The sequence below is a fragment of the Sinocyclocheilus anshuiensis genome, unplaced genomic scaffold (assembly GCF_001515605.1).
Source record: "Sinocyclocheilus anshuiensis isolate Anshui unplaced genomic scaffold, SAMN03320099.WGS_v1.1 scaffold207, whole genome shotgun sequence".
Lineage (NCBI taxonomy): Eukaryota > Metazoa > Chordata > Actinopteri > Cypriniformes > Cyprinidae > Sinocyclocheilus > Sinocyclocheilus anshuiensis.
In genome coordinates, this window is record NW_015551045.1 from 2,784,613 (window position 1) to 2,808,234 (window position 23,622).

The 23,622-nt window shown below is 40.6% G+C and overlaps 2 protein-coding genes across 3 annotated transcripts; both read right to left on the reverse strand.

The window, feature by feature from the left end:
* Positions 1 to 457: 457 nt before the first annotated feature.
* On the reverse strand, positions 458 to 7,717 carry LOC107661701 (insulin receptor substrate 2-B-like). Of its 2 annotated transcripts, none has more exons than XM_016451440.1 (2): positions 4,272 to 7,717; positions 458 to 2,448 (listed from the first exon to the last, which is right to left on the reverse strand). In XM_016451440.1, the coding sequence occupies exons 1-2, from the start codon at positions 7,435 to 7,437 to the stop codon at positions 2,444 to 2,446; spliced, it is 3,171 nt and encodes a 1,056-aa protein (XP_016306926.1). In that variant the 5' UTR covers positions 7,438 to 7,717; the 3' UTR covers positions 458 to 2,443. The 2 variants fall into 2 exon arrangements, with proteins under 2 accessions (XP_016306926.1, XP_016306925.1); XM_016451439.1 differs by lacking the exon at positions 458 to 2,448 and adding an exon at positions 3,467 to 4,031.
* An 8,992-nt stretch (positions 7,718 to 16,709) lies between these two features.
* On the reverse strand, positions 16,710 to 21,786 carry LOC107661702 (NHS-like protein 2). Its single transcript, XM_016451441.1, has 4 exons — positions 21,665 to 21,786; positions 17,961 to 19,884; positions 17,751 to 17,868; positions 16,710 to 17,403 (listed from the first exon to the last, which is right to left on the reverse strand). Exons 2-4 carry the CDS (start codon positions 19,801 to 19,803, stop codon positions 17,136 to 17,138), a joined length of 2,229 nt encoding a protein of 742 aa, XP_016306927.1. The 5' UTR covers positions 19,804 to 19,884; positions 21,665 to 21,786; the 3' UTR covers positions 16,710 to 17,135.
* Positions 21,787 to 23,622: the final 1,836 nt, after the last annotated feature.

The window sequence follows — 23,622 nt, forward strand, 5'->3', positions numbered from 1 at the left end:
GTAATGATGCTGAAAATACAGCTGCGCATCACAGAAATAAATTACATTTTACTATATATTCAAATAGAAAACAGTTCTTTTAAATTGTAATGACATTTCACAATATTACTACTGTACTTTTGATTGAATAAAGCTTTGCCGAGAATAAGAAACATAAAAAAAAAAACCTTACTGAACCCAAACATTTGAACAGTAGTGCATCTTTGTTTTTTAGTTATTTAGCTCTTTTTAAATAATAATTTAGGAAATGAAACTCGATTTACTAATGGATTATATATTCATATATTTCCTAATTGTTGCTTAACTGTAAATATTCTTTGTGGCCAGCAGAGTGCAGCAGCTATCAACTAAGATACAGGACAAGTAAGTGGAAAAACTGGGGTCTTAACATGTCCACAGCAAAGTTGCATCATACTAGACACAAGAAATCACAAGTACATGACTCAGTCAGGGATAACTTGGCACTTTTTTATTGCAATAGCTCTATTACAAGCAAACCCAATCTAATAAATACACACGAAAAAAAAAAATATAAAAATGCAGAAGTGACCAAATAAAAAGAACAAAAAAAAAACAAAACTCAAACACCCTCATCCTTGAAACCAAGCGAGGTGCCGTGTAGCGTGTTGACGAGAGAAGGGATATCAAAAATTACAATATTTACAAAAGGAAGACGGCGCTGATAATGGTCTGCTTCAGTCATTATTATCAACATGTTTCAACCCAATCACAAGCTTTCAGCGTAAGTGAGTACTGACCAAATGAACAGCAAATTGTTGACACGGACTTTGCCCATCTCTTTTTTTTTTTTGTCCAGCTCTTCCTTTCAGTCACTGTAAAAGGCAAATGACACAATTCCAAACAATATCAGTATCCCCAAAATATAACCTCAGTAAGAGCCCCTAGTATAAAAAAACAAAACACAAGTTGGATTATTTTTCCAGGCTGTCACGGTAGTTATTGTGTAGAAAAATCCCCAAGAAACGGTATACTACTGTTTTTTTCATTTCACATTTTACATTAAAGCAAAGCAATATCATGACACAATAGCATGACAAAAGCTAGTCAAAGAAAGATGGGAAAAAGTCACCGACGTATGGTTTCGTCCCAACATAATCTGGACTACTACTGTAAAACGTACACATCTTACTACACAGCTTTCAACCACAACCTCAACCCAAAGTCTCTTCATATAAAGCTTCCAGGTACAAGCAAAAAAAAAAACACCCTAGTAACTCTTAGTTAAAAAAGGCTCGAGAGAGATGAGGGGAAAACAGGTTGTCTGACGTTGTATATATACATTGAACTCCCCCTCTCAGCAAGCACTATATTCGTACGAATGCGCTCACCAGCAAACGGTGAACGCCACTACACTGGATTCAATAAATAAACACAGACGTTTAATAAATAATCAATAAATTAACAAAAACGACACGTGGGGAATGCAAAGTAGCACGACGTTATCCTTCAGTACTGTGGCAGTTCGTAAGACTAGTAGTGAAATGCAAATACATAACCACAAGAAGTAGTAAACATCGTCGTTTTGTGAGCGGTGGCTACATCGAGGCTCAAAAACACTCCCAATTGATGTAAACAAGAATATTTCAAACGGGTACAGAAAAGCCACGGCGTTTTGCATCTCAAGAGTCGGCAATACTTGATATCGCACTAATACAGGTGAGGCCTAAAGGATTTTGTGAGCGTTTTCCCAACGGCGTGAACGGGAGGTAGCATCCGTTCCGAAACACTGTCTCGGCTAAAAAGTGCTCTCGTACTCGTTTCAAAGCGTGTCGTGCTTTTGAATTCGCCCGATGTTGCCTCATTTCTCAGACGCTTTCTCGTAGGGGACGTTTTCATGCACCCAAAACACCGAGCGAGATGATTTAATAACTGTACAGAACAAAAACAACAACAACGCGGTCTTCACAGAAGTGGCCTGTGGGACAAGTTCGTTCACTGTTAACCCCTGAAAAAATACTCAATTACTTTATACAAATAAAAAAGGGCGGAACTAAGTACGGCGAGTGTCAGATGATACAAAATGATACTCGATATACAAGCTTCTCCTATTTACATCCGATTTTGCGCGGAGAAACATAAACCTGTAACCTAAGAGCTATGATGTTTCATATCGTACACACAAAAATAGAAGTGCTAGATATCTGAAGCTCACAGTTCTAATTTAGCGAACCCGCTCTAGTAAACAAGACCGAAGACAATAAAGGAAAAAACTAAACAAATATTATCATTCGGACAAAAGAAACCGGTTGTTGAGGCAGTTATGTGGGAAATACAGAGCATAAGAGGTTGTGCAGTTTCTCAGTCTTTGTCGTTGGAGGTCTGAGGAAGAGGAGGAGGAGGAGGCGGCTTGCTCTTCGGCGTTCCAGAGTTCAGTGGATTCTCCGTGTCCTGATTCCCCTTCGGGCACCAGCGTTTGACTCACTCAATCTGCAAGGGTGAGGAGACAGATCGCACGTTATGAAATGCTTTAATGTGGTTGATGTTTGCATTCCTGAAGCTCGGACAGTAGAGGTCGTGGGCTTGATTTCCAGCCAATGCATGCTCAAATGTACAATAAAAGTCACTTTGGACATCAATCAGCTTAATTCTTTATGAAGCAGAGCCCATTTATATATTGAAACCACACAAATCAGTAGTTTTTTTTTCAGTTTACTATAGTAGTATTAAATGCTTCTTAAAAGAACAGACTGATAAACACTTTATGGTGTATATATTTTAACCCATTAGGGGTTTTGTTACAGCAGATGATGATTTTAGAAAAAATATAACCATCATAGAAATCAGGATAATGATTTTTTCCCCCTCCAAAATCATGTACTCTTCATTAAAATGGTAATAATTTTAAAATGGTAATAATATGCAGGATCCATTTGTTTTTAGTGTTCCTAAATTCTTAAATGCAAAAACCTGCTGTTATTTGTTTTTATAGGTTATTTGATTCCAGCAAATATACACCTCTCATCTCTTATGATATATCATCTCTTAATGATGAGCTTGAGAGAAAAATAACCTTTAACCTTTACTTATATTCACTGCAAAAAATGATTTTCTTACTTAGTGTTTTTGACTTGTTTTCCATAACAGATATCTAAACATTCTAAAAATCGAGATATATTTGCTTGAGAAGCAAAATGACTTTTCTGAAAAGAATATTACATTTTTTTAGTTTTTTTCTTAAAACAAGAAAATAAAAATATGCCAATGGGGCAAGAAAAATAATCCTGCTTTCCCTTTGATGATTATTTTCTTCCTCAATTGGCAGATTTTTTTTTCTTGTTTTAAGCAAAACTAACAAAATGTTAATAAATTTTTCAGAAAACAAGACTTAATATCTTAAGTCATTTGGATCTCAAGTAAATATATCTTGATTCAAGAATGCTTGGATGTTTGTACTTGAAAACAAGTCAAAAATACTAAGCTAGAAAATCATTTTTGCAATGTTGGTATGGAATTATATTTGTTGTTCATTATAAGTGTGAGTGCAAGTCTCTTTATAGCTTTTATAAATACGGTAAGAAAAATCACTTAAGCTTACTTGTATGACAATGTGAGTGCAACGTTACCCGCAAAGTTCTTTTTGAAATCTATATAGGTGAGCAAGAAAAATTTTTTTTGTAGGACATCGGAAGCAAGAATGCATCTGTGATCAGCATTCAAAGAAAAAAACAGCATTTTAAATCATCTTGGTGAAAGGTTTTACTTGACTGTTAAAACTGTGAAAGCAAGATTTTTTAGGCAGCATGCAAGTGGATTCCTTTAATATCATATTTGCACATCACAACTCTGTGTTTGCAGTCGCTCTGTGCACATGATGTGCTCTTTTCCCAGTGTTATTCAAAGTGCAAAACCAAATGTCAAATCATGTTCAATCAGTTCAGAAAATCAGTGAGAAAAAAATAACATCTTTGAATGCAACAGCAACATTTTTCATAGTTTCTCTTCTCACTATAACAACAACATGCCAGTGTCAAGTTGACAGGACAATTCTGCTCCATCGTCTCTCCTCAGGACTGTAGAAAAGACTCATTTGATTAAAAGAAAAAACTGATGCAATTCACAACTGCATCTTAACAAATAGACGGTTTAGGTTAATTTACATCACACAATGCACTCTGTTCAAAAACTGTCTCAGCTGTTTGCATTTGAACAGGACAAACAAAGTAATGAATGTTGACGCAGCATGCAGCTTTTTGAGGACTACTAGCCGTCACTTAATTTGTAGCATAAGGGGAGACAGAGATGCAACCAACCTTTTGAGGCAGTGGCACGTCCTCCCGAAACGGAGAAGTCTATACCAGCGTAAGCATCGCTCTCTTGGAGGTTACTGTGAGCTGGGTGTGGAGGGGGAGTGTCGCGTGTGACCCTGGGCACTTCTCTCAGGTCCAGAGCGATGTAGTTGAGGTAGCTGGATGATGTGTTCTGAGGCGTCCCTCCGCTAGCGGAGCTTGTCGCTAGGGCTGCCGAGTTGGGAGAGGCGCCCGAGTGTGACCACATGCTGTCGAAGGAGCTAGAGTTTTGCCATCTGCTAGCTTCGGGGAGATTCTGATTGGCTGAGGGCCTGATTCCACAACCGCTAGCAAAAGAAGCAGGCAAGGGGATGAACGTCTCCGAACTGTGTCGTCTCCTTCCCTGTGGGTCCGCCCTGATGACCTTGGGCTCCGTATGACCGAACGCCAGACGCTCGGAGATGCAAAGGTGCTGCATTGCTCTCAACGGACCTACTCCGCATTCGTCGTACGTCTCTAAATTAGTCGACGCCTGCCCGTAAGTGCACCCTAAGGGACGGGCGTAGTTGGGCGGGTTCCACGGCGCTACGAGCGAGTGCCGAGGAGGGCGGTCCTTCAGGAGGCTGTCCATGTTTAGGCCCAAGTAGTCATGGTCAGGTGAGGAGCAACAGTGCAGATAGCAGGGTTGAGAAGGCGGCGGAGTGGAGGGAGAATTTACGGAGGGTGGAGAAGCAGCGGCGTGAGAGGAACGGGACCCATAGTCCATGTGAATGTACTCTCCAGGACTAGGCGGGCTTGGGGGCTCGGCCGGGGACATGGGAATGTATTCCATCTTTTTGCGCTTTTCTCGTGACGGGGCTTTGTAGGAGCGCGGGAGCGAGAAGTACGAGGTCTTTGGACCTTCGGGCGAGGACTGAGAAAAGCCTTCGGCCACGGTAAGTTGGGACACGTCCATGTAGTCGTCATACTCCACTTGCTCCCTACTGGAGGGGCTGTCGCCCGGGAGCATCATCATGTAGCCGTATCGGTCCGCTTGCTGCGAGGAACAGGGGGGAATGTCCAGGGTGGCGGGGTGGTTTGCTCGAGGTTGCATAGGGATGTAATCTGCATTCGGAGAGGGAGCAATGCTGTAGATCATGGGCATGTAGCCATCATCTTTTGGCAGTTTCTTTTGACACTCAGAGCTGAGCAAGGGAGGCTTGTTTGGGTGATGTAATTCGGAGTAAGACTTATAGGCTGACTTCAGCAGGCACGAGCAAACCTGGTGTCGTTTTGACTCCACCGGGCTCGACTCGTCTAAAGAGGATGAGGTTTGTGTAGCTTTCTGCTGTGTGATACTCAAACCACCGCCACCGCCGCCAAGCTTCGGCTTGGATGAATGTGAAAGCTTGAGGAAAGTCCTCTCCATGTAACTGCTCTCCTCTTCGAAAGTCCTCGCCCCATCTCTGTGCCAATCCATGGTCATGTACTCAGTCAGCCGATAGTCCTCCCGAACGGGCGGAGTGCTGCCGTGGGATTCGGGCGTGGTGCAACTTGCGTGAAAGTACCTGAAGTCACACGGACTGGGGCAGAACTCATCAGATGAGTTGAAGCCTCCATCACTAGGGGAGCCACAAATGGAGGAGCTCGAGGGGCGCGTGTGCGTGTCGGAGGCCGAGCCGTGCCCACTGCTGCTGGACACACTGATGGGGCTGGTGGCAGATAGGAATTGAGACACAGGGAGGGAAGCGGACCGGGTGTGGTGGCTAGATCCGGGTGAGGCGTGGGCGCAGCAGCTGCCGCTTTCCTCTCGGCCTACGCTGAGAACGGGGGTGTTTAGATGCACCAGGCTGCCTGTTCCAGAGCTGAGGGGGCGGTCCTGAGTGCCTTCTCCCTCGCTGGAGGTCCGGTAGCGCTGGCCTCGCCCTCTATTTTTCCCTGTAGGTGGCGTGCCCGTCACCGAATCTGTCCTGGAGGGGCGCTGCAGCCCGGTTTGGCTCGGGGGAAGGTTGCCGAGATGTCGGCGAGTAGTGATGAACGGCATGGGGTTCGAGCCGGAGGACTGGCTTTTGCTCCGCGGCCTGAAGTCAGGAAAGGCCTTGAAAGCCTTCATGGTGTCGAGAATGGTCTCGTGCATGTTCTGCGCCACCACCGAGTCCTCGACTTGCACCCAGATTTCGCCGGGGCCAATGGAAGAAGAGCGGCCCACCTCGATGAAGAAGAAGCTCTCGGAGTGGCCGCAGCGGCGAATGCTCATTAGCGGCAGGTTGACGGCAGGCGTCTCCGAGTTTAGCTTCACCAGGTGAATGGTCTTGGCGGAAAGGCACAGACGGTACACGCCCATTAGATTCCTGGTCTGACCCAAGCCTTTAGGTTTGACGTTGACCTGCCACACCTCCTTAAAAATAGTCCCCGGCGAAATCGTCCCGTAACCGTCGTCGAGTTCGTCGTTGTCCATCTGCCCCTTTTTCCCTTCCGCCATAAGTTCGGTGAGGGCCAAGTACCACTCTTCTTGCTCCTGCTCGCTCTCCGCCACCACGGCAAAATACTCGTCTTTAGTGTAAAGGGCAATGAGGTATTTGTTCTTAGCATCAGCCCTCTTGTTCACCGTAAAACATTGGGACAGATAAATCACCCTCTTGGCAGGGCAAGCAACAACGGAGGCAGCAGCTTTGAGGGCGTTTCGAAATTTCTTCTCACTGTCGTAATACTCCAGCCGACTGGGCCCGAGGTTGCTGGGGCCCCGCAAGACGAAGAACCTCTTGTGGCCGTGCTTCTGTTTTCTGAGATAGCCACATTTCCATATGTCCCTGTCCACACCGCCGGAGCAGACGGCGGCGGCGGCCAGGGCAGCAGCAGTGGTGTCAGCGCTCAGTACGCGGCAGAAGGCAGAGTCGTGCACTTTATACTGGAGCGGTGGCAAGTTCTTCCTCAATACAGCATCCTGAGGGTTCTCATCCGGGAACAGATGATGCACTTTAAAGTGGTAAGGCGGATGGTACCTCCTCTGAGGCTGAGAATGAGAGGAGGCCGTTAAGTGCATGGGCAAACGGGAGCCGCTGTTATTGATTGAGGAGGAGGAGGATGGAGGCTCACCGGCAGCACAAGAGATGTGGCTGTTGGTCGCGGGTGTTTTTGTGACAGCGCGCCGCGGTTGTGCCTCCAGTGTCAACATGACGCCGTGATTCGGTAAACGCGGCCGATCTTCCATGGGACAATGCGATGAAAGGTCACTTTACCTCCGCTTTACACTGATGCACGGCCCATTTTGTTGGCTGCGGGTTCGTAGCTCTGATACAATTACGCGTTCGAGTGATCCGTGCTGCTTTCCGATGTGTCCCCCTGGTGATTATTCAGCGCGACGAAACGTTGCATCTTCGCAGAGCCTACATCATCGCTCGCTGCCATTATAAATCCTTATTTGCCCGCTTCACTCATGGTGGCTACACATCACTACAGCCCAGCGAAAACATCACGTGATGAGCACGTCAGCGCACTGCGCGGGGTGAACGGGGTCAGCAGACGCCTCTGATTGGTCCGCTCGCGAAACAAAGCTGTGATGGACAGCTCTCTAAGCCAATCAGAGTCAATCCAGCATCCGCGTCTGCCGTCTGCCTCTGTGTGCAGACTCTGGTTCTGGAATAATAAATATCTTTGTAACGAGAATAAGGATTTTACAAAAATATATGAAGAGTTTATTTGCAAAAACAGATAACTCAGTTTTTTTAAATGTTCAAAAATCATGTTTTTTTATTATGTTATCGTGTTTTTATTCAACTGCAGTTTGATTGAGATTAATTGGAATGCACAATAAAACAAAACATGATTTTTGCAAACGAACTCTTCATATAGTGTTGCATCTTTTTAATACTGAAATGGATTTTAATGACAGACGGGGATGTGGTGCCTCGCGATTATCTATCAGTCAAAATTTGGACACTCCTACTCATTCTTTATAAATTATATATATTATTACAATTCAGATCATTTTAGAATAGCCTAATAGCAAAGTCATTACAACAAAGTAGCAGAGAAGCACAGAAACCGTGTAGTGGCCAGAAAATGTTCGTGTTGAACAAAAACATCAATATAAAACATAAAAACATGGTCACAGCATAACAGCCAGTGTTGTTCAGGTAAAGTGGTGCACCTTGAACCATCACTAATTGTACTCACATTCATTACATAATCAGACATTCTCTGATTATTTTATAACTGACATGCAGGCTATAATTGACTTTTTAGAAAATAGAAATGTGTGTGCAGTCAGGAGATTGAATTCAGAGATGGAAGAAAGGACAGAGAACATGAAGTGAATCTGGAATGAAAAAAAGGATGAGAGGAGCACAATATAGATTAAAGCGTATGGTCACAGTTAAAGTCCGTTTAAAGTGTTTAGAGAAAACAGACAGAAAAATTGGTTACAATATTACATTTGAAAAGTTCCTCTTTTGTTGTTGCATGTGTTACAGTCACATTTCAAATATTTTGTAGAGTTCATTTTCATCAAAATTCTCTTCACTTTCAAGTCAACACAACATGTTCTATCAGATGTTTTTAATTTTACAAATGTATTGAGTAAACTTGTGAACTTTACTCATAGCCTTGGCTATAGGCTCTGTTTTTGGGGTTGTTACTTATGTTGCTGAATATGTTTGTTTGATAATATGTGTTAATAAACATAAATAAATAAACAAATGTTTTTTTTTAATCATTTCTAATTAAGATACAGGATCATTTTTCATAAATCAGATGACCCACTTTACCCGAACAAACATTTGCATGGAGTGCATGAACTCAAATCATGTTTATTGATATACATTCCAAATAACATATTATATGAACTGAATTCCATGAAAATATTACAGCTGGACCTTAAAGTTAACAAAGGTAATATGGACAAGAATAAAAAAATGACAAGTTTAACAAAAAAAGTGGGCAACTTTATCTATAATCGCAGCATTATTTTTATTTACACTGTTTTATGCTTAAAGAAAGTGTTTATTATCCATCTCTCACAAAATGAAGCTCCTGTTTCATCTTTGTGAGGATGGGGAAAGTCCTTTCTGCCCTTTGTTTAGTTGATGTTTCTGTACCATGTCTGACAATATGATTTCAAATGATTATCAGTATCTCTCCATGCACTTTTCAACAGATGCTTTTTTTTTTGTCCGAGTAATAAATAATAATACATGTTGTATCTGAATGCTGTGCTGACACACTCTCTTCATCAGATTGTTGGTTTGATAACATATCAAAACACCTTGTTAATTCTTCTATCAGCCCAAGAAGCAGGAGAAGACACAGAAGATGAATTAATGGTAAAAGTGAGCAGGCTTTATTGAATAATCGTTTTTGCATTGTTATCAATGCTGCACAAATTCAACATATGTTGTAATATAAAAGCAAAAACAAGGTTGCGTGTAGGTTGCGATACTGAGATCCTTCAAATGTTAATATTCCAGAACAATGAACAATTCAGGTATCAGTGTAATGCAGTAAAACATGTGGACTGAAAGGATATAGGAAGTCCTTGAGTTTGCATATTTTAGCAGGATATAATATTTGAATATTTGTACAAATATCAGGCCTTTAAATATATAAACGGTCAACATCAGTGGTTTTTCATGCTGTTTAGACATTCACACTTGGGTTTCACACCGCATAAGTACTGAAAATGCAATGCAACTAAATGCAACATCTACATCGAGCATGTACTAAAAGGTATGAGTTCATCAGTCAAATACAACCAGTGATCCTCTTACTAAAATGTCTAGTAATTTTTTAACTGGAATCTCCTGGAAGAAAAAAAACTGTAATATAAATTTTTTTTTAAAGGTATGGATTGTTTACAAGGAACATGGGGCCATTGTCTACATTACTAAGAGTGCGAAAAAAAAGGTTTTCTATTATTGGCCCCTTTCTCAGCACAATCGGCGCCTTTTGAACACTTCAGTGCAACTTTGATGTTGAACTCTTCTAAAAGAATTACACACTCAGCTGTGTTCTGCTCAAATTTTGAACTTTTTATATCTTGCAACTGCAAATGTATTTTCCATTTTTACTCTGTCACTCCTCCAAATAGACCTTGCCTTGCAGAATTCTATTTTCTCCTCATCCAGCACTAACACACTCATAAAAATAAGAGTGCCAAAGGAGGTTTTCATAGCGATGCTATATAACCATTTTTGGTTCCCCAAAGAACCTTTCAGTGAATGGTTCTTTAAAGACTCAAAAGATTCTTAGTATTGAGAACATTTTACAGAACATAATCTGAAGAACAATTTTGCACTATAAATAACTTTTTTTTTCCAATGAAAAGCTTCCATTGATGTCTTCATGGAACTATCGTTGCCAATAAAGAAGCTTTTATTTTTAAAGGGGTGGTACAATGCTGCTTCATGCATTCAGAGTTGTTTACACTGTTAAAGAGTTGGATTCTCATGCTAAGCATGGACAAAGTAAAAAAAAAAAATGTGGATGTATGACAGAGTATTTCTGTGCCAAAAATCTTACTTCCGGGTTCGTACAAGTTTCGGAGAGTTTTTTTCGATCGTGGCTCTTCATGACGTAAACAAGGGTGGAACTCCTTATATGGGCATTTCTCCCGGAAGAATGCACCCGCGCACGCATCGACCAGAGCCAGACCGAGATCGCGCGCTTCATCCGGCAGCAGCGCTGCACGGGACTCGCTCGGGAAGAATGTCTCCAATCCAAAGAAGTGTGTTTTTGGTTGTAAAGGAAAGATAACTTTGTTCAGCTTCCTAAAGAACCCAGCGTTATGTAAACAGTGGATACAGTTTGTTTTTCCGGAGCAGCAACGCAGTTTCACAAGTGTGTTTGTTGACGAACGTTTTATAAACAAGGCCCAGTTCGACGCTGGATTTGCACATCGTTTGATACTGAAAGATGGAGCGGTCCAGCTATAAAAGATCCCGGTCATGATTCAGAACTGCAGACGGTAAGTGAAACGGCATCAGATGTCTGTTTTGTTGGCATTCGGCGCCCAAGTGCTCGTCACTCTTTAGCTCCGCCCACGGCGCGCCTCCAGGAGCTCGGCTTTTTCCAGAGAGAATCTTAAAGCTGTATCTTTCTTTTATAAATATGATAAAACTAAAGACTTTTTGGAGATATGAAGGATGCAGTACGACTCTATAGGTACTCAAGATTAACGAGATTGGGTGAAACTGTGTGTGTTATGCCCCCTTTAAGAGTGTAACACTGTGTCCAGCATGCCAAGCAGCTGGCATTTCTTTAGGTAAAAGACACAGAGTTAGGAAGACACATTCAGAATTGTCAGTGATCTTTAGTGATCATCTGGGATGCTTCAGTTCTGACTCATGACACTGGAGATGGCCATCAGCATTCACAGTGATGATGGATCATGACATTTTCTTCATTGCATTCCATTAGGAGCAGCTGGGCCACATGTCGCACGCTTGAGAGCTTCCTCACTGCTTTCTTCAGAGCATCTTGAAGTCTTTGGGCACGTAACACAGCAAGGGGGACCAGCAACATCAGCCTTGAACGTCTGAGGCTCTTGGCCCTCAAAGCTAAAATTTTAGTTGGAGCTGCAACGTGAAGTTTATTTTTGGAGTTGTGTAAATTAGTCATAAGTATTTCACAGCAGGAGAATTTGGGCATCCACAAGTAGTACTTGTCGTACAAGCATTTCACTAAAACCTTTGCATCTGGTCAGTGACAAATATGAATGTCCGAACTCTTTTAAATGGATAGTTTAAACATGTATGGAATAAAAATGTCCAATAGTGAAACCCATTTTTCAAAAGGCAGGTTCCACAATGGTGTTTGCATTCCAAAGAGCTGCATTTTCAATTGTTTTTATTCATAAACGTGACAGACATATTTGTTTGTTGAGCTGCGTATCAAATCATGATTATATATAATGATAATACAAGTGATCCTCCAGATTTAGATCTAGTTATATTTATTGCTTTGTAGTAGCTGATTACATATAATCTTGATTATGTATTCAGATTCCAAAACTTAAAAACTTGCAATATGATTATATTACTTAAAATACTCATAATCAGACTACAGTTGTTTTTTTACTGATTACCTAATATTCATAAAATTTCCACAAAAATTATTTGATTTGATTCTCCCTAATTCTTTTTTTATCTTTTAAATGTTCCTTTCTAAAAAAAAAGCCTATTTCTTACATATGTTTATTTTTAAAGTTTACCAGTTTTGTGGAATTGCACATACAGACTGGCTATAATTACAGTGCAAATTAAGAGCTCAAATCTATATAGCTCAGTTTTTCCACAAAGTTTGACCTTGTAGCCCTCTTTCAGCTCCAGAAGCATCTTAACAGATACTACAGTCACTGATATGTATTCGATATTCTGTGGACAATAGAGGACACACAGTATGAAAATGCACAGCAAGTGAACAAAGAACAACAGCAATTAACACACACACACACACGCACACGCATATGGCAGCATTTACAAGATGCTTCAAGAAACCTTTAGCAACTTAAAAGTTAGCAAAATGTCTGCAATCAGACTTATGCAATCCTGTGGACTGCATTCTGGACGCTGTGCTGTTGATGTCTGCAAACAGGCAGCAGTGTGGCTTAGTAAGGCCCACCACGCCAGCCACACATGGACCTGAAGAACAAATTACGTTAAGGTTTGTTTTGTCTAAACTAACCGTCCTAATCAGAAGTAAATGATGCAACTGAATACATCAACAGTGTACAAATTGCTTGCAAAAGCTGTGCAGAGCAGTTCACTTTTCAAAAATGTTTGATGCAGCCAATACATACACACTCTCATGCAATGTTTTCCAGTTCCCTGGTTGTGGTTGTAGTTAAGTGTCAGTGGTTTGGGTTTAATTTTTTATGAAGCTATACGGTATAAGAGCTATCTGTATCTGCTGGATGACATTTGATAATGTGTTAACATTATAAATGTATTTTCAGGTTCAACTCACTGGTTCCACTTCATGCATCAATGGTTTTGTCACCGCAAACGGGCCTTGCAATTTGCATGTTAGCAAAATATTAAACTCTACAATACCATTCAAACTTTTGGGGTCAGTAAAATAAAAAATAAAAAAACTTTTATTCAGCAAGGATGCATTAAGTTGTTTCAAAGTGACAACCAATTTTCTATAAACTTCAAATGATTTCTATTTCAAATAAATTAACTTAACTCTATACACCAAAAAATCCTGAAACAACCATTTCCATGGTTTCCACAAAAATATGCTCAGAAATCAGAAATGTTTCTTGAGCAGCAAATCAGCATATTAGAATGATTTCTGAAGGATCGTGTGACACTGAAGACTGGAATAATGATGCTGAAAATTCAGCTTTGATCACAGAAATAAATTATAAAATTTTAACATATATAACTGTAGAAAACATATTTTACTGTTTCTACTGTATTTTGATCAAATAAATGCAGCCTTGGTGAGCATAAGAGCATTTTTCTTTCAAAAACATAAAAACATGTTACTGATGGTAATGTATATTTATAATTTAGATGTACGTTTTATGGGATCTGAATCAATTAGTTATATAGCCCCATATTATATATATTAAAGGGCACCTACACTCTAAAAAATGCTGGGTTGTTTCAACCCAAATTTGGGTCAAATATGGACTAACCCAACTTTTGGGTTAAAATTTTAATTAAAAAATTTAACCCAACAGCTGGGTTAGTCCATATTTGACCCAAAGTTGGGTTGAAACAACCCAGCATTTTTTAGAGTGTACTATATTATGCCCCTTTTTACAAGATGTAATATAAGTCTCCAAAATGTGTCTGTGACGTTTCAGCTCAAAATACCCCACAGATCATTTATTATATCATTTTGAAAATGCCTATTTTGAGTGGAAGCAGAACAGGCTGTTTTTGTGCATGTCTCTTTAAATGCAAATGAGCTGCTGCTCCCCGCCCCCTTTTCCAGAATAGAGCTGCGCCGTTACAGCTCTTATCTCAGATACTCTGCTAAAAAAGCATCTGTTTAGTTTTGATTATTATGTCTATCGCACTGAAATCATGCGTTTTAAAACCATTTTACATTTCTGATATACGGTTTTCTGAGCGCACACACAGAAAGTTCTCTTTCACACACAAGTTTAAGTTAAAAACACCAAGTTACAAAAACACAGTCGGTTATGTCTGTGAAGTTAAACAGCTGGGAAAGAAATCACATGTTTATATTAGATCTGTGTATTAAGTGTCAGCAGCGTAATATACAGTACCTATACTGCTGTCTACGCTGTTAATATGACCCAAAAAATAAAATAAAAGCAGAAAATCACTCACTGCTCTGGACTGAATAACGTCTATAGCTTCAATAAGAAGATATTTCTTTTAAATGTTCTAGCGTGAAGATAAACATGGCGGATAGTGTGCGGCTCAGGGCAGGGTCTCTGCTAATATGGCAGTGTCCGTCAATAGTTGTGGGTGGGGCTTGTAAAATGTGATGTCATATTTTACGGATTCTGTGATCGGCTTGCTCTGAGACACTGCTTATGATTAATGGGGATTAAAAAAAAGTAGCGGGTGGATTTTTATCATTATAGGGTTGTTGTGTACACACACTGCCAACACATTAATGTTCAATCAACATGTAAAAGTGAATTTTGCATAAGAGGTGCCTTTTAAAAGGTGCAGCAGGCGCAATGATATTACGCAGCGCATGAAAATAGGCTTATTGGAAGTTACCTGGGGACTATTTTCAGGTGCTGCGTAATATCATTGCGCCTGCTGCACCCATGGTACGGCAGCAAAGTTCCTTGATTATTACGCCGGAATGAGAGTATAGTTCCTAGCCATATCGGCCTCGAAAATCACAACTTTTCATTTTCCGTCGGTCTTAGTACACGATGTAACTACACAAGAGTCAAGTTTTAAATAGGAAAAATATAGAAACTCTTTGGTCATTTTTGAGCGAGATGCTAACGGTCTAATCAGATTTAATGATCTATGCTAAGCTAAAGCTAAAAGTGCTACCGCCAGACCCGGAGATCGGCTGAATGGATTAGAAAACGGTAAAACTGTTTAACTCTAGGGGAGTTGGAAAATGAGCCTATTTTCAAAAATAGTGGAGTGCTGCTTTAAGCCTTATATGCGAAACCGGGCAAAATAGTAATAAAATGAATGTCCACCTGTTCAAATATTTCATCAAAGGTGGGTCGTTTATCTGGCTGCTCATTTCAGCACTGTGTGTCAGGATATTTTATTTCATTTTAATTGTTGGAAGACAGGCACATGTTCTATAACTAGGTATTGAAGCATGAGTTAATGAGTTACTACAGACATGCAATAAATAGAGTTGTGATTTTCCAAAAGCAATTGTATCATGCTGCATTCTTACCGCTAGGTGTCAGTAAAAGCCAAAGATAATTGCCATATCAGAAAGTGCAATATAAACAAACACTACTGACAGCACCGTCAATAACATCAAGCTGATATTTTTTTAAATGCTGGCTGATGTATGTATTGTAATATGGGAATTATAGCTTGTGTGCTACATGCAATGACAAATGTATAATTTGTGAAATTCATATGAAATAACCAAAACGTCATGAGAAATGTTACCAGGACTGCTGACATGGAAACTTGAAGCAATAACAGAGGATCCACCCTGAAAAAAAAAACAAAAGAGCACAGAAGACAGAAACACGACCCAGGACATAGACAGAGAGATAGAGAGATAGATGGATAAAATGGATAGGCCTGCCTAAGTATCAGACCATGTTAGTCAGTAAATCCACAGTGTAAGTAGGATACAGATCCCAGGAGTGACTGTCTGTATCCAGAACAATAAAATCTATCAAGGTATCTCGAGAATCATTAGTGCGGATCCTCTGACCGAATCCTTGGAATATCATATTTCCAGTGTTGCTAGCCAGGCTGCAGAGTCTCAAACATTCTGCAGAGCGTTTGCCATAAATATGATGGACGGGTAAATAATACCAAAAAGAGGAGACACCTGTGTGAGAAGGTGGTGGTAATTTTACTATTGAGATTATATTAACTTTTTTAATATTGGTATTTTCATAACAGTTTGCAAGAAAGAGACACAAACATGATGTGCAATATTTTTGGTATATTTTAAATATAAAAAGCAGTTGCTCACGTGTTCTGGGTGTTTTTCCTGTTTTGTTTTGTTTTTGCCGCTCTGTAATTGGGTGTGTGAATCAGCAATGCAACCTGAAGATTATATTAATTCGTAAGGAATTATTCCTTGTTATGTCTGGCAGCTCTTCCTCACACATCCCACATATTTAATGGTACTTTAATATGACGAGATACATGATAGATACACTTCCTGTTTGAGATCACAGCTTAAACTATGCAATACTAAATATGCATTTCTGTAAACATTAAAAAAAACTGAAATGCATGCAAAGGGTGAATATACTGTAGAATGTTCTGAGAAACACAAAAATATTCGAGTTACTTCTGAAAAGCAATTTAATATACTGAACATGTGCAAATCTACAGCAGAACATCTTTAAAACAGTCATTGATATACAATAGTCTTCCTTATGGAAGGCAGGGAGTCCAAACACAACAAATTATTTATGTTCTAATATTCAGTAACATAGTGACTAGAACTGTAACATTTTCTCAGGATAGCGTCTCAACTCTTAAAACATTTATATTTACATTAACACATAAAGCTATATTTGAATTTACAAATGTGAATCATTCTGTTATCATTCACAACAACATATGTGTTTCAGGAAGATATACATACGTTTTAACTTCTTAATGTTCTACTTTAGATCTTATTCAAAACAAAAGCAAATATTTACAAGGCGATTTCTTGATTCTTTTAATATATTATTTCAGAAACTTTAACATGGCATTTGTCACAAACTAATTTAGATATAAAACATGACTGGGAAAAAAATGTGCTTTATGGACCATGTGACTGTACATAGCTATTTTTGCAGTGGGTCATGTTTGCTGCGATGGTAGCCGTGGGCTTGGAGCTTCTGAGGAGCTTTGTGGCTGAGATTCGTTCACCGCAACTAGCCTTGGCACTTCTTGTCCTTCTCAGAAAAGCCATGAAGTTGTCATTTTGAGAACTGATTTTGGACGCTCCACTGCCGAGTGTCTGAGTGCCTGGGTCACCCTGCTTGTTTTCAAAGGAGTCTTTACGACCCAGAAGCTTTCTTTTAGACCTGCAAAATGGGAAAACGATATGAGTACAGAATTTAGAAGTCAACTCCAAAACAAGACTGGAGCTGTACTGGAAACAACAGTACACTCTTAAAAATAAAGGTGCTTCACGATGCCACAGAAGAACCTTTTTTGTCTAAATGGTTCCATAAAGAACCTTTAACATCTGAAGAACCTTTCTGTTTCACTAAAGCTTCTTTGTGGCGAAAGAAGCTTCTTCAGATTAGAATAAGGTAAGAAAGAGATGGTTCTTTGTGGAACCAAAAATGGTTCTTCTATGGCATCGCTGTGAAGAGCCTTTTAAGCACCTTTATATTTAAGGGTGTATTTTGTAGCAGTGCTAATTAACCTGTGAATTATGGTGAATAGGTCCTCCGTTGTTTGAGATTTGGACTTGTAAAGAAACACATCGTCTTCCTCTCCTACCAGTTGTAGAGGTCCAAGGTCGGGCATTCGGTCCCTCTTCTCTGTTGACGTTAAGAACTGGATATGATGAGCATTGGTATATAGCAGTTTCACAAACTGAAAGACAAAATTCAGTCTATTACAGTTCTCTTACCTGGTGCATTTGAATGCTGTTGCTCAATGACCATAGGGTAAGATGGAATGACGCCATATAGGGTAACATGATACTGACTTGCAGAGATCGGAGACTTCGGAGACTTGAGTTTACTTGGAGACAAGGAATCGTCTGGGCTTTTCTGAGCAGCTGAGTTATAATGAAGTGAATTGTCCACAGCTGGTGTCTTCGTCAGAGGCGGTGGTGGAGCTCTTCGCTTCTTATGAAGTTCATATTGGTTAGAGCAGGTGGTTGTGCTGAAGGGGAGCACATTTGGATTCTGTGGCTGATGGGACTCTCTCATTGGCTGTGGAGAATGTCCTTCCCAAAAGTAGCAGTCCTTCTGCTGCTTCAGATGATGTGCTTGCTCAGTACTTTGAGATGGTACAGTCACTGTGGGTGTGGGTTTTACTTTGTTAATCATTGCGTAAATATCTTCCGGTCTCTCACTGGGTTTGACTGTTACTGGTTCTGGATCAGAAGCTGTTCCAAAATGTGGCTGAACCATGGCATTGGGTGGCCACTTATTTCTCTGGGGCTTGGGAGCCACTGGAGGTTTGGCTTTTTGGTGGTTTGTAGGGCTTAAAGAGATCTCCTCCTCGATAATGTCCGCTGTAGTCTCCTGCGCATTCTCAAGATCGGAGCTGCTAACAGAGCGTAAACGCATGTTGTTCAGATCCTCCTGAGTAACCACTGGCATGATCAACAAACTGTTACTCATCCTTTGCTTGGGTCTGGTGGCTTCGGTGCTGTCCGAGTAGCGGCGGTTTGCTTTTGGCTGAACCACGGAAGGCTCTGGATCAGGAGTGTGCTGCTGAAGTTCAGGAAGCTGAAGAGATAGCCTTGCGTTGCGGTTTCTCGCCCTTTGGCCAGGAATAACACTGGAAGGCTTATGGTGCATTCTGCCGCCCAGCTGAGAAGGTCCTGAGGACAGGACTGATTGAGTGGGTGTTTCGCATTGGCTTGCATAGCCACTCGATGGAGAGTTCGACCCGAAGCGTTTGGAAGGAGAAGAGATGGAAGGCTGGGAGGGCGAGGAGTGGGAAGAAGACGGGGATGTGTTTATTTCATAATTACCAGGGGTACCTTCGTTTATTGTAGTTGCCACGGACGGGCCCAAGCCCGACTTGCATGGTTCGCTGGATCGAAGCTCATTTAGTGCTCGGTGACTAGAGACAGACGTCTTCAGTGCCTTGCCAGGTGCTACAGCTGTTGGTTTCTTGCTCTTACCAACTTCTTGCTTTGAGGTTGGAATGAGATCTGGCAATATCATGATGCTTTGGGCGTCTTTTTTCAGAGGAAGCCCCTGTAATTTGTGTTCTGAATAATTCTTCGCCACGAGCCTTTGCAGTGACACTGTTCGCACAGGTGGAGCCGGTTTCCTTTTGGCCTTCTTGAGGACAATGCTTCGGGACCTAGATCGCGGCACTGCATCCGGGAGTCGATCTCCCCTCCTGGTGGAGGTGCTGTCGCTGCCGCTATCCTCTGAGCTGCTGCTGGGATATGAAAGTGCATAGCTTTCGCACCGGCGCCGGGCCACAGCAGGGTTGGAGTTGACAGTAGTGGAAAGTGACAAGGAGCGTCTGTGGAGCTCTATGTTACTGGTTGGTCGACTCCTACGCTCTTTCTTCACACAATCTTTATCTCGTCTTATCACGGCAGCAGAGTTAGTGGGTGATGCCTGGCTTGGCTCCTCTGGATCCTGGAACTGTGGAGGCGGTTTGATCACATCAGGTGCCATCAGGAAGGAGTTCACGCTATCATCCCACTCGGATGAAAAGGTGGAAACGTTCGGGCCGCACCAGCCGCCTTGGGCAGAACAAACCAAGGTTGTGTTTTCCATCTTCGATTTTAATTCAGCACTTTCCCATGAATCTGTTGCAGAGATATTCCATTAGCTCCTTCAAGCTTGAAAATACACAACCTGGGGCGACAGAAAGAATAATTCATTGCAGGGCTGTGATGCTATACAATAAAAGCAAATACTGAATCTCTTTTCCACTCATGGGTGGCATCACTGTCCAAATGCTTTAAACAGAGTGGACTAAAAAGTTTGGAATCTTGGTCTTTGTTTGGCACATGAGTGGGTGTTTGCCATGGCAAAAGTTACCTGTTAATCCATATAAAGACAGAAAGCAGACTCAAGAGAAATCTCAGCTGAATTTCCACATGCGTTTATCGCGATTGGCGATGGACAATGAGACGCATGATTGCTTTGATGAAGTTACTGTTTACCAAATGTAGTACAACAGCTAACTTTTCTGTATAATACATACTGCAGGGAGTCATCATGTTATTTTATTGAAGAGTAGGGACAATTAATGCTCAGATGAGAGTTATAAGGCCAAAACAGGCTGGGGTCACACTTTATTTTAAGGTTCAATTCTCGCTATTTACAAACCATTAACTAGGTAAAAGTAGTTGTTAAGTTTAGGTATGGGGTAGGATTAGGGATGTAGAATATGGTCATGCAGAATATGTGCTTATAAACAACCAATATGTTAATAATAGGCATGCTAATAAGCAACTAGTTAATAGTGAGAATTAGTCCCTTTACTAAAGTCTTACCCAGGCTGGCCTTGACGATAATTCTTTCTGTTGTAAATAAAAGAAAAGAAAATCTATGGTTTGCCAGTCTTGGAAATAAAAATGGGCATTTAAAGTTGTGATTTTGTCATTTCCATCTCCCCCTCAATCTCGTGCAGCCTAAGGGGCCTTGGGCAAAAATAATATACTCATTATTAATATAATATTAATTAAGTGATGATGTCACATTACACCTCTTTGCTGGAAAAATAACAAAACCAGAATGACTGCACAGAATATTCGCACTCTTCTCATACCTTTCAAAAGAAAATGACAAGATTATTCAAAACTGAAGTCCATTTATCTATTTAAAAATCCTTAAAGTGTCTCAGACAGCCAAACGCACCACCATCTATGTGAATGCATTCATTGTATTCACTTAAAACAGAGTCAGGCCATTACTAACTATATTTAAAAATGCAAGGACATCTTTAAAATGTTGCAGATGCAGTATGTCTAAGAGAAGAAATAGAAAGGAAGGAATAGAAAATACAAAGACTGAATCTAAAATTGAAGCTATTCCACCCTTCACTTGATGGTTTTGCAATTAAACGAGACCTGTAGAGTGTCCCAAGCTTCTTGCTGAGAAGGACGCCATCAACCCGATGCTCGCTCTGAAAATGATACCAAATGTTTACACCTGCTTTTCTATTGCTCAAACCTCGACAACCTGTCGCTCTGTGTTTATAATCAGTGGTATCACTGACCAGTGGTCGACATGAAAGTTGTCACGAGCGCTGTTACCAAAGGAATCTTCAAATCTTCAGGAATTCAGATCAACAAAACACTGAAAAAAAGCACACATCTTGCTCCTCACATGCTCCTGCGTGTGCACTGTGACGTTGCTGCTATATGTATGTTTTGTAACCATACTGATGTGCATGACACCCATGACAGGTTGAAATAACTAGGCAAAATACAAGGCTAAATGAACCCATTTAAGAAACATGACCAAAGTCAGAGGTCACTTTGCCAAAATACACAATATTGCTGCAGAGGACAAACGTCACAGACAAAGGCATGGAATCAACAAACCTTTAAATGCAGTAATGCACATTTCCCAGATCTCTGAGGATGGTCAAAGCCAATCGTCCTCAAAATAGCCCCCTTCGTCTTACCTTTCATTCGCTCTGGAGACCAAGCCGTGCCGTGTGATGCTGTTCCCACTCTATCGCTGTCTCTCTCTAGCTCGCTGCTCTGGCTCAACACATTCACATGCTGTTACCATGACGATAGGAAGTGGGCTGCTTGCTTCCTCTCCGAGTTCAAGTTCGTTGAATGCTGAGAGAGAGAGAGAGAGAGAGAGAGAGACATTATATAAACACCAAATCCTCAGAGACACTGGAAAATTCACTGTGCTGCTTGTTAAAAACAGCTACATACCCAGCCATAAGTCAGAATCCACGATGGCAGCAGATTCTCATCTAAAATGAAATTTCAATAAAATCCACTGTAACCTATATTATATTATCGATCATACTACACCTGTATGGATTGGCAATTACTCTGATTATCACATGGGGTGCATTAACGTAGAAACAGTGATCTCATAGTTGATATTAGGAATAATGTTATGTAACATTTAGTCTAAGCAAATGAATAGGACCAATGCAGCAATTGTTTCGATAAAACAGATTGTCCTCACTTTGTGCAGCATTGCAGTATGGTATGAAAACAACTCAAAAAGATCGCAGTCACAGCGATGCTTCTCATGCATATCACTGCAGGTGTAGTTCTCACAACTGAGCGAGTGAGATTTGAAGTCAGATCCACCCATTTTCAGGAACACTGCGAAACAGGCATTTACCATTGTTCTGCATTTTCCACATTTCAACAACAGAGGTGGTGTGAGTGCATGTTTGAAGAGGTGTGAAATATATAATCATTCAGTATTACACAACTCAGTTGCATAACAAGCCCGTTTGATCGTAAAACTTCATGTGGTAATACTCAGCGCAGCCTTGCACTTAACAGCATGAGTGAGCTCTGACCAGGAGTGCTTGAAGATGTTTTACTATTAGTACAGAGGGTCAAACGGGGTGATGTATAATCATAGACGGTAACGGTTGCTGTATTCACAGATGCCTCATCCAATTTGATTTATATAATCATGTAAGGAGATCCAAGAAAATAATTCACATACAGCTGATTGAACTACAAGGTTAGTTCTTAAGTGTTGACTGATGAGGTATTTTCTGTGCAGCCCATCCTAAGACTGAGATGGTCAGTTTGTGCCTGATGGAGAAGTCCATCATAAGGCTAAGATGTAGGCGATTCTCTTGCTGTCTGGCTGGAAGCCGCAGCAGTTCATCCTAGTGAAGTCCGTCGTGAAAGGTGCAAACATTGATTGTTGAAACCCCTCGTTAGATGCTCGGCACAGGTTGCAGTTTGAATCTTCGGCCAGTAAAGCATAGCAGAGGGCAGTGTTGGGGAAGGTTACTTTTAAAAGTGATGCATTAAAATCTTGTGTTATTTCATAAAAAAGTAACTAATTGCGTTACTTAGTTAATTCTATGGAAAGTAATGCATTACAATATTGCGTTACTCCATAAAAAGTAACTAATTGCTTTACTTAGTTACTTTTGATGGAAAGTAATGCATTACAATATTGCGTTACTCCATAAAAAGTAACTAATTTTGTTAGTTACTTTTTATGGTTGGTAATGCATAACAACATTGCGTTACTCCATAAAAGTAAGTAATTGCTTTACTTAGTTACTTTTTATGGATAGTAATGCATTATGTTACTTTTGCATTACGTTTTCTCATTTGGCCTGGGCTTGCTTGTTTGTTTTTAATATAAAAAAGTTATATTTTTTGTACAGTGATGTTTTGTACAGTAGAGGGCGCAGCTCAAGCAAACCTTTCAGCTGCTGCCATTCTTGCATTAAGAATAGGATGCAGGAAAAGAAAGTCAAAGTTCAGCAATGAAAAGGAAAGAAACATAAATGTTATGTTTATCTAAAGTCCTTTTTGCTTATTAGTATGTTTGAATTGGATCATCAAAGGTCAGCAGCAAAGACACTGGTTAATAAAATTGGATTTAATAAATAAAGGATATTAGTTATTTAACATA

Excerpts from the sequence above, each read along its gene's own strand:
- LOC107661701 (XM_016451439.1), bottom strand. The coding sequence starts at position 7,437 with ATGGAAGATCGGCCGCGTTTACCGAATCACGGCGTCATGTTGACACTG. Across the intron at positions 4,032-4,271 it reads ACGTGCCACTGCCTCAAAAG|TCCTGAGGAGAGACGATGGA; the intron begins GTTGGTTGCATC and ends TCTTTTCTACAG.
- LOC107661702 (XM_016451441.1), bottom strand. The coding sequence starts at position 19,803 with ATGGAAAACACAACCTTGGTTTGTTCTGCCCAAGGCGGCTGGTGCGGC. Across the intron at positions 17,869-17,960 it reads ACAGCATTCAAATGCACCAG|AGAAGAGGGACCGAATGCCC; the intron begins GTAAGAGAACTG and ends TAACGTCAACAG. Across the intron at positions 17,404-17,750 it reads CTATTCACCATAATTCACAG|GTCTAAAAGAAAGCTTCTGG; the intron begins GTTAATTAGCAC and ends CCCATTTTGCAG.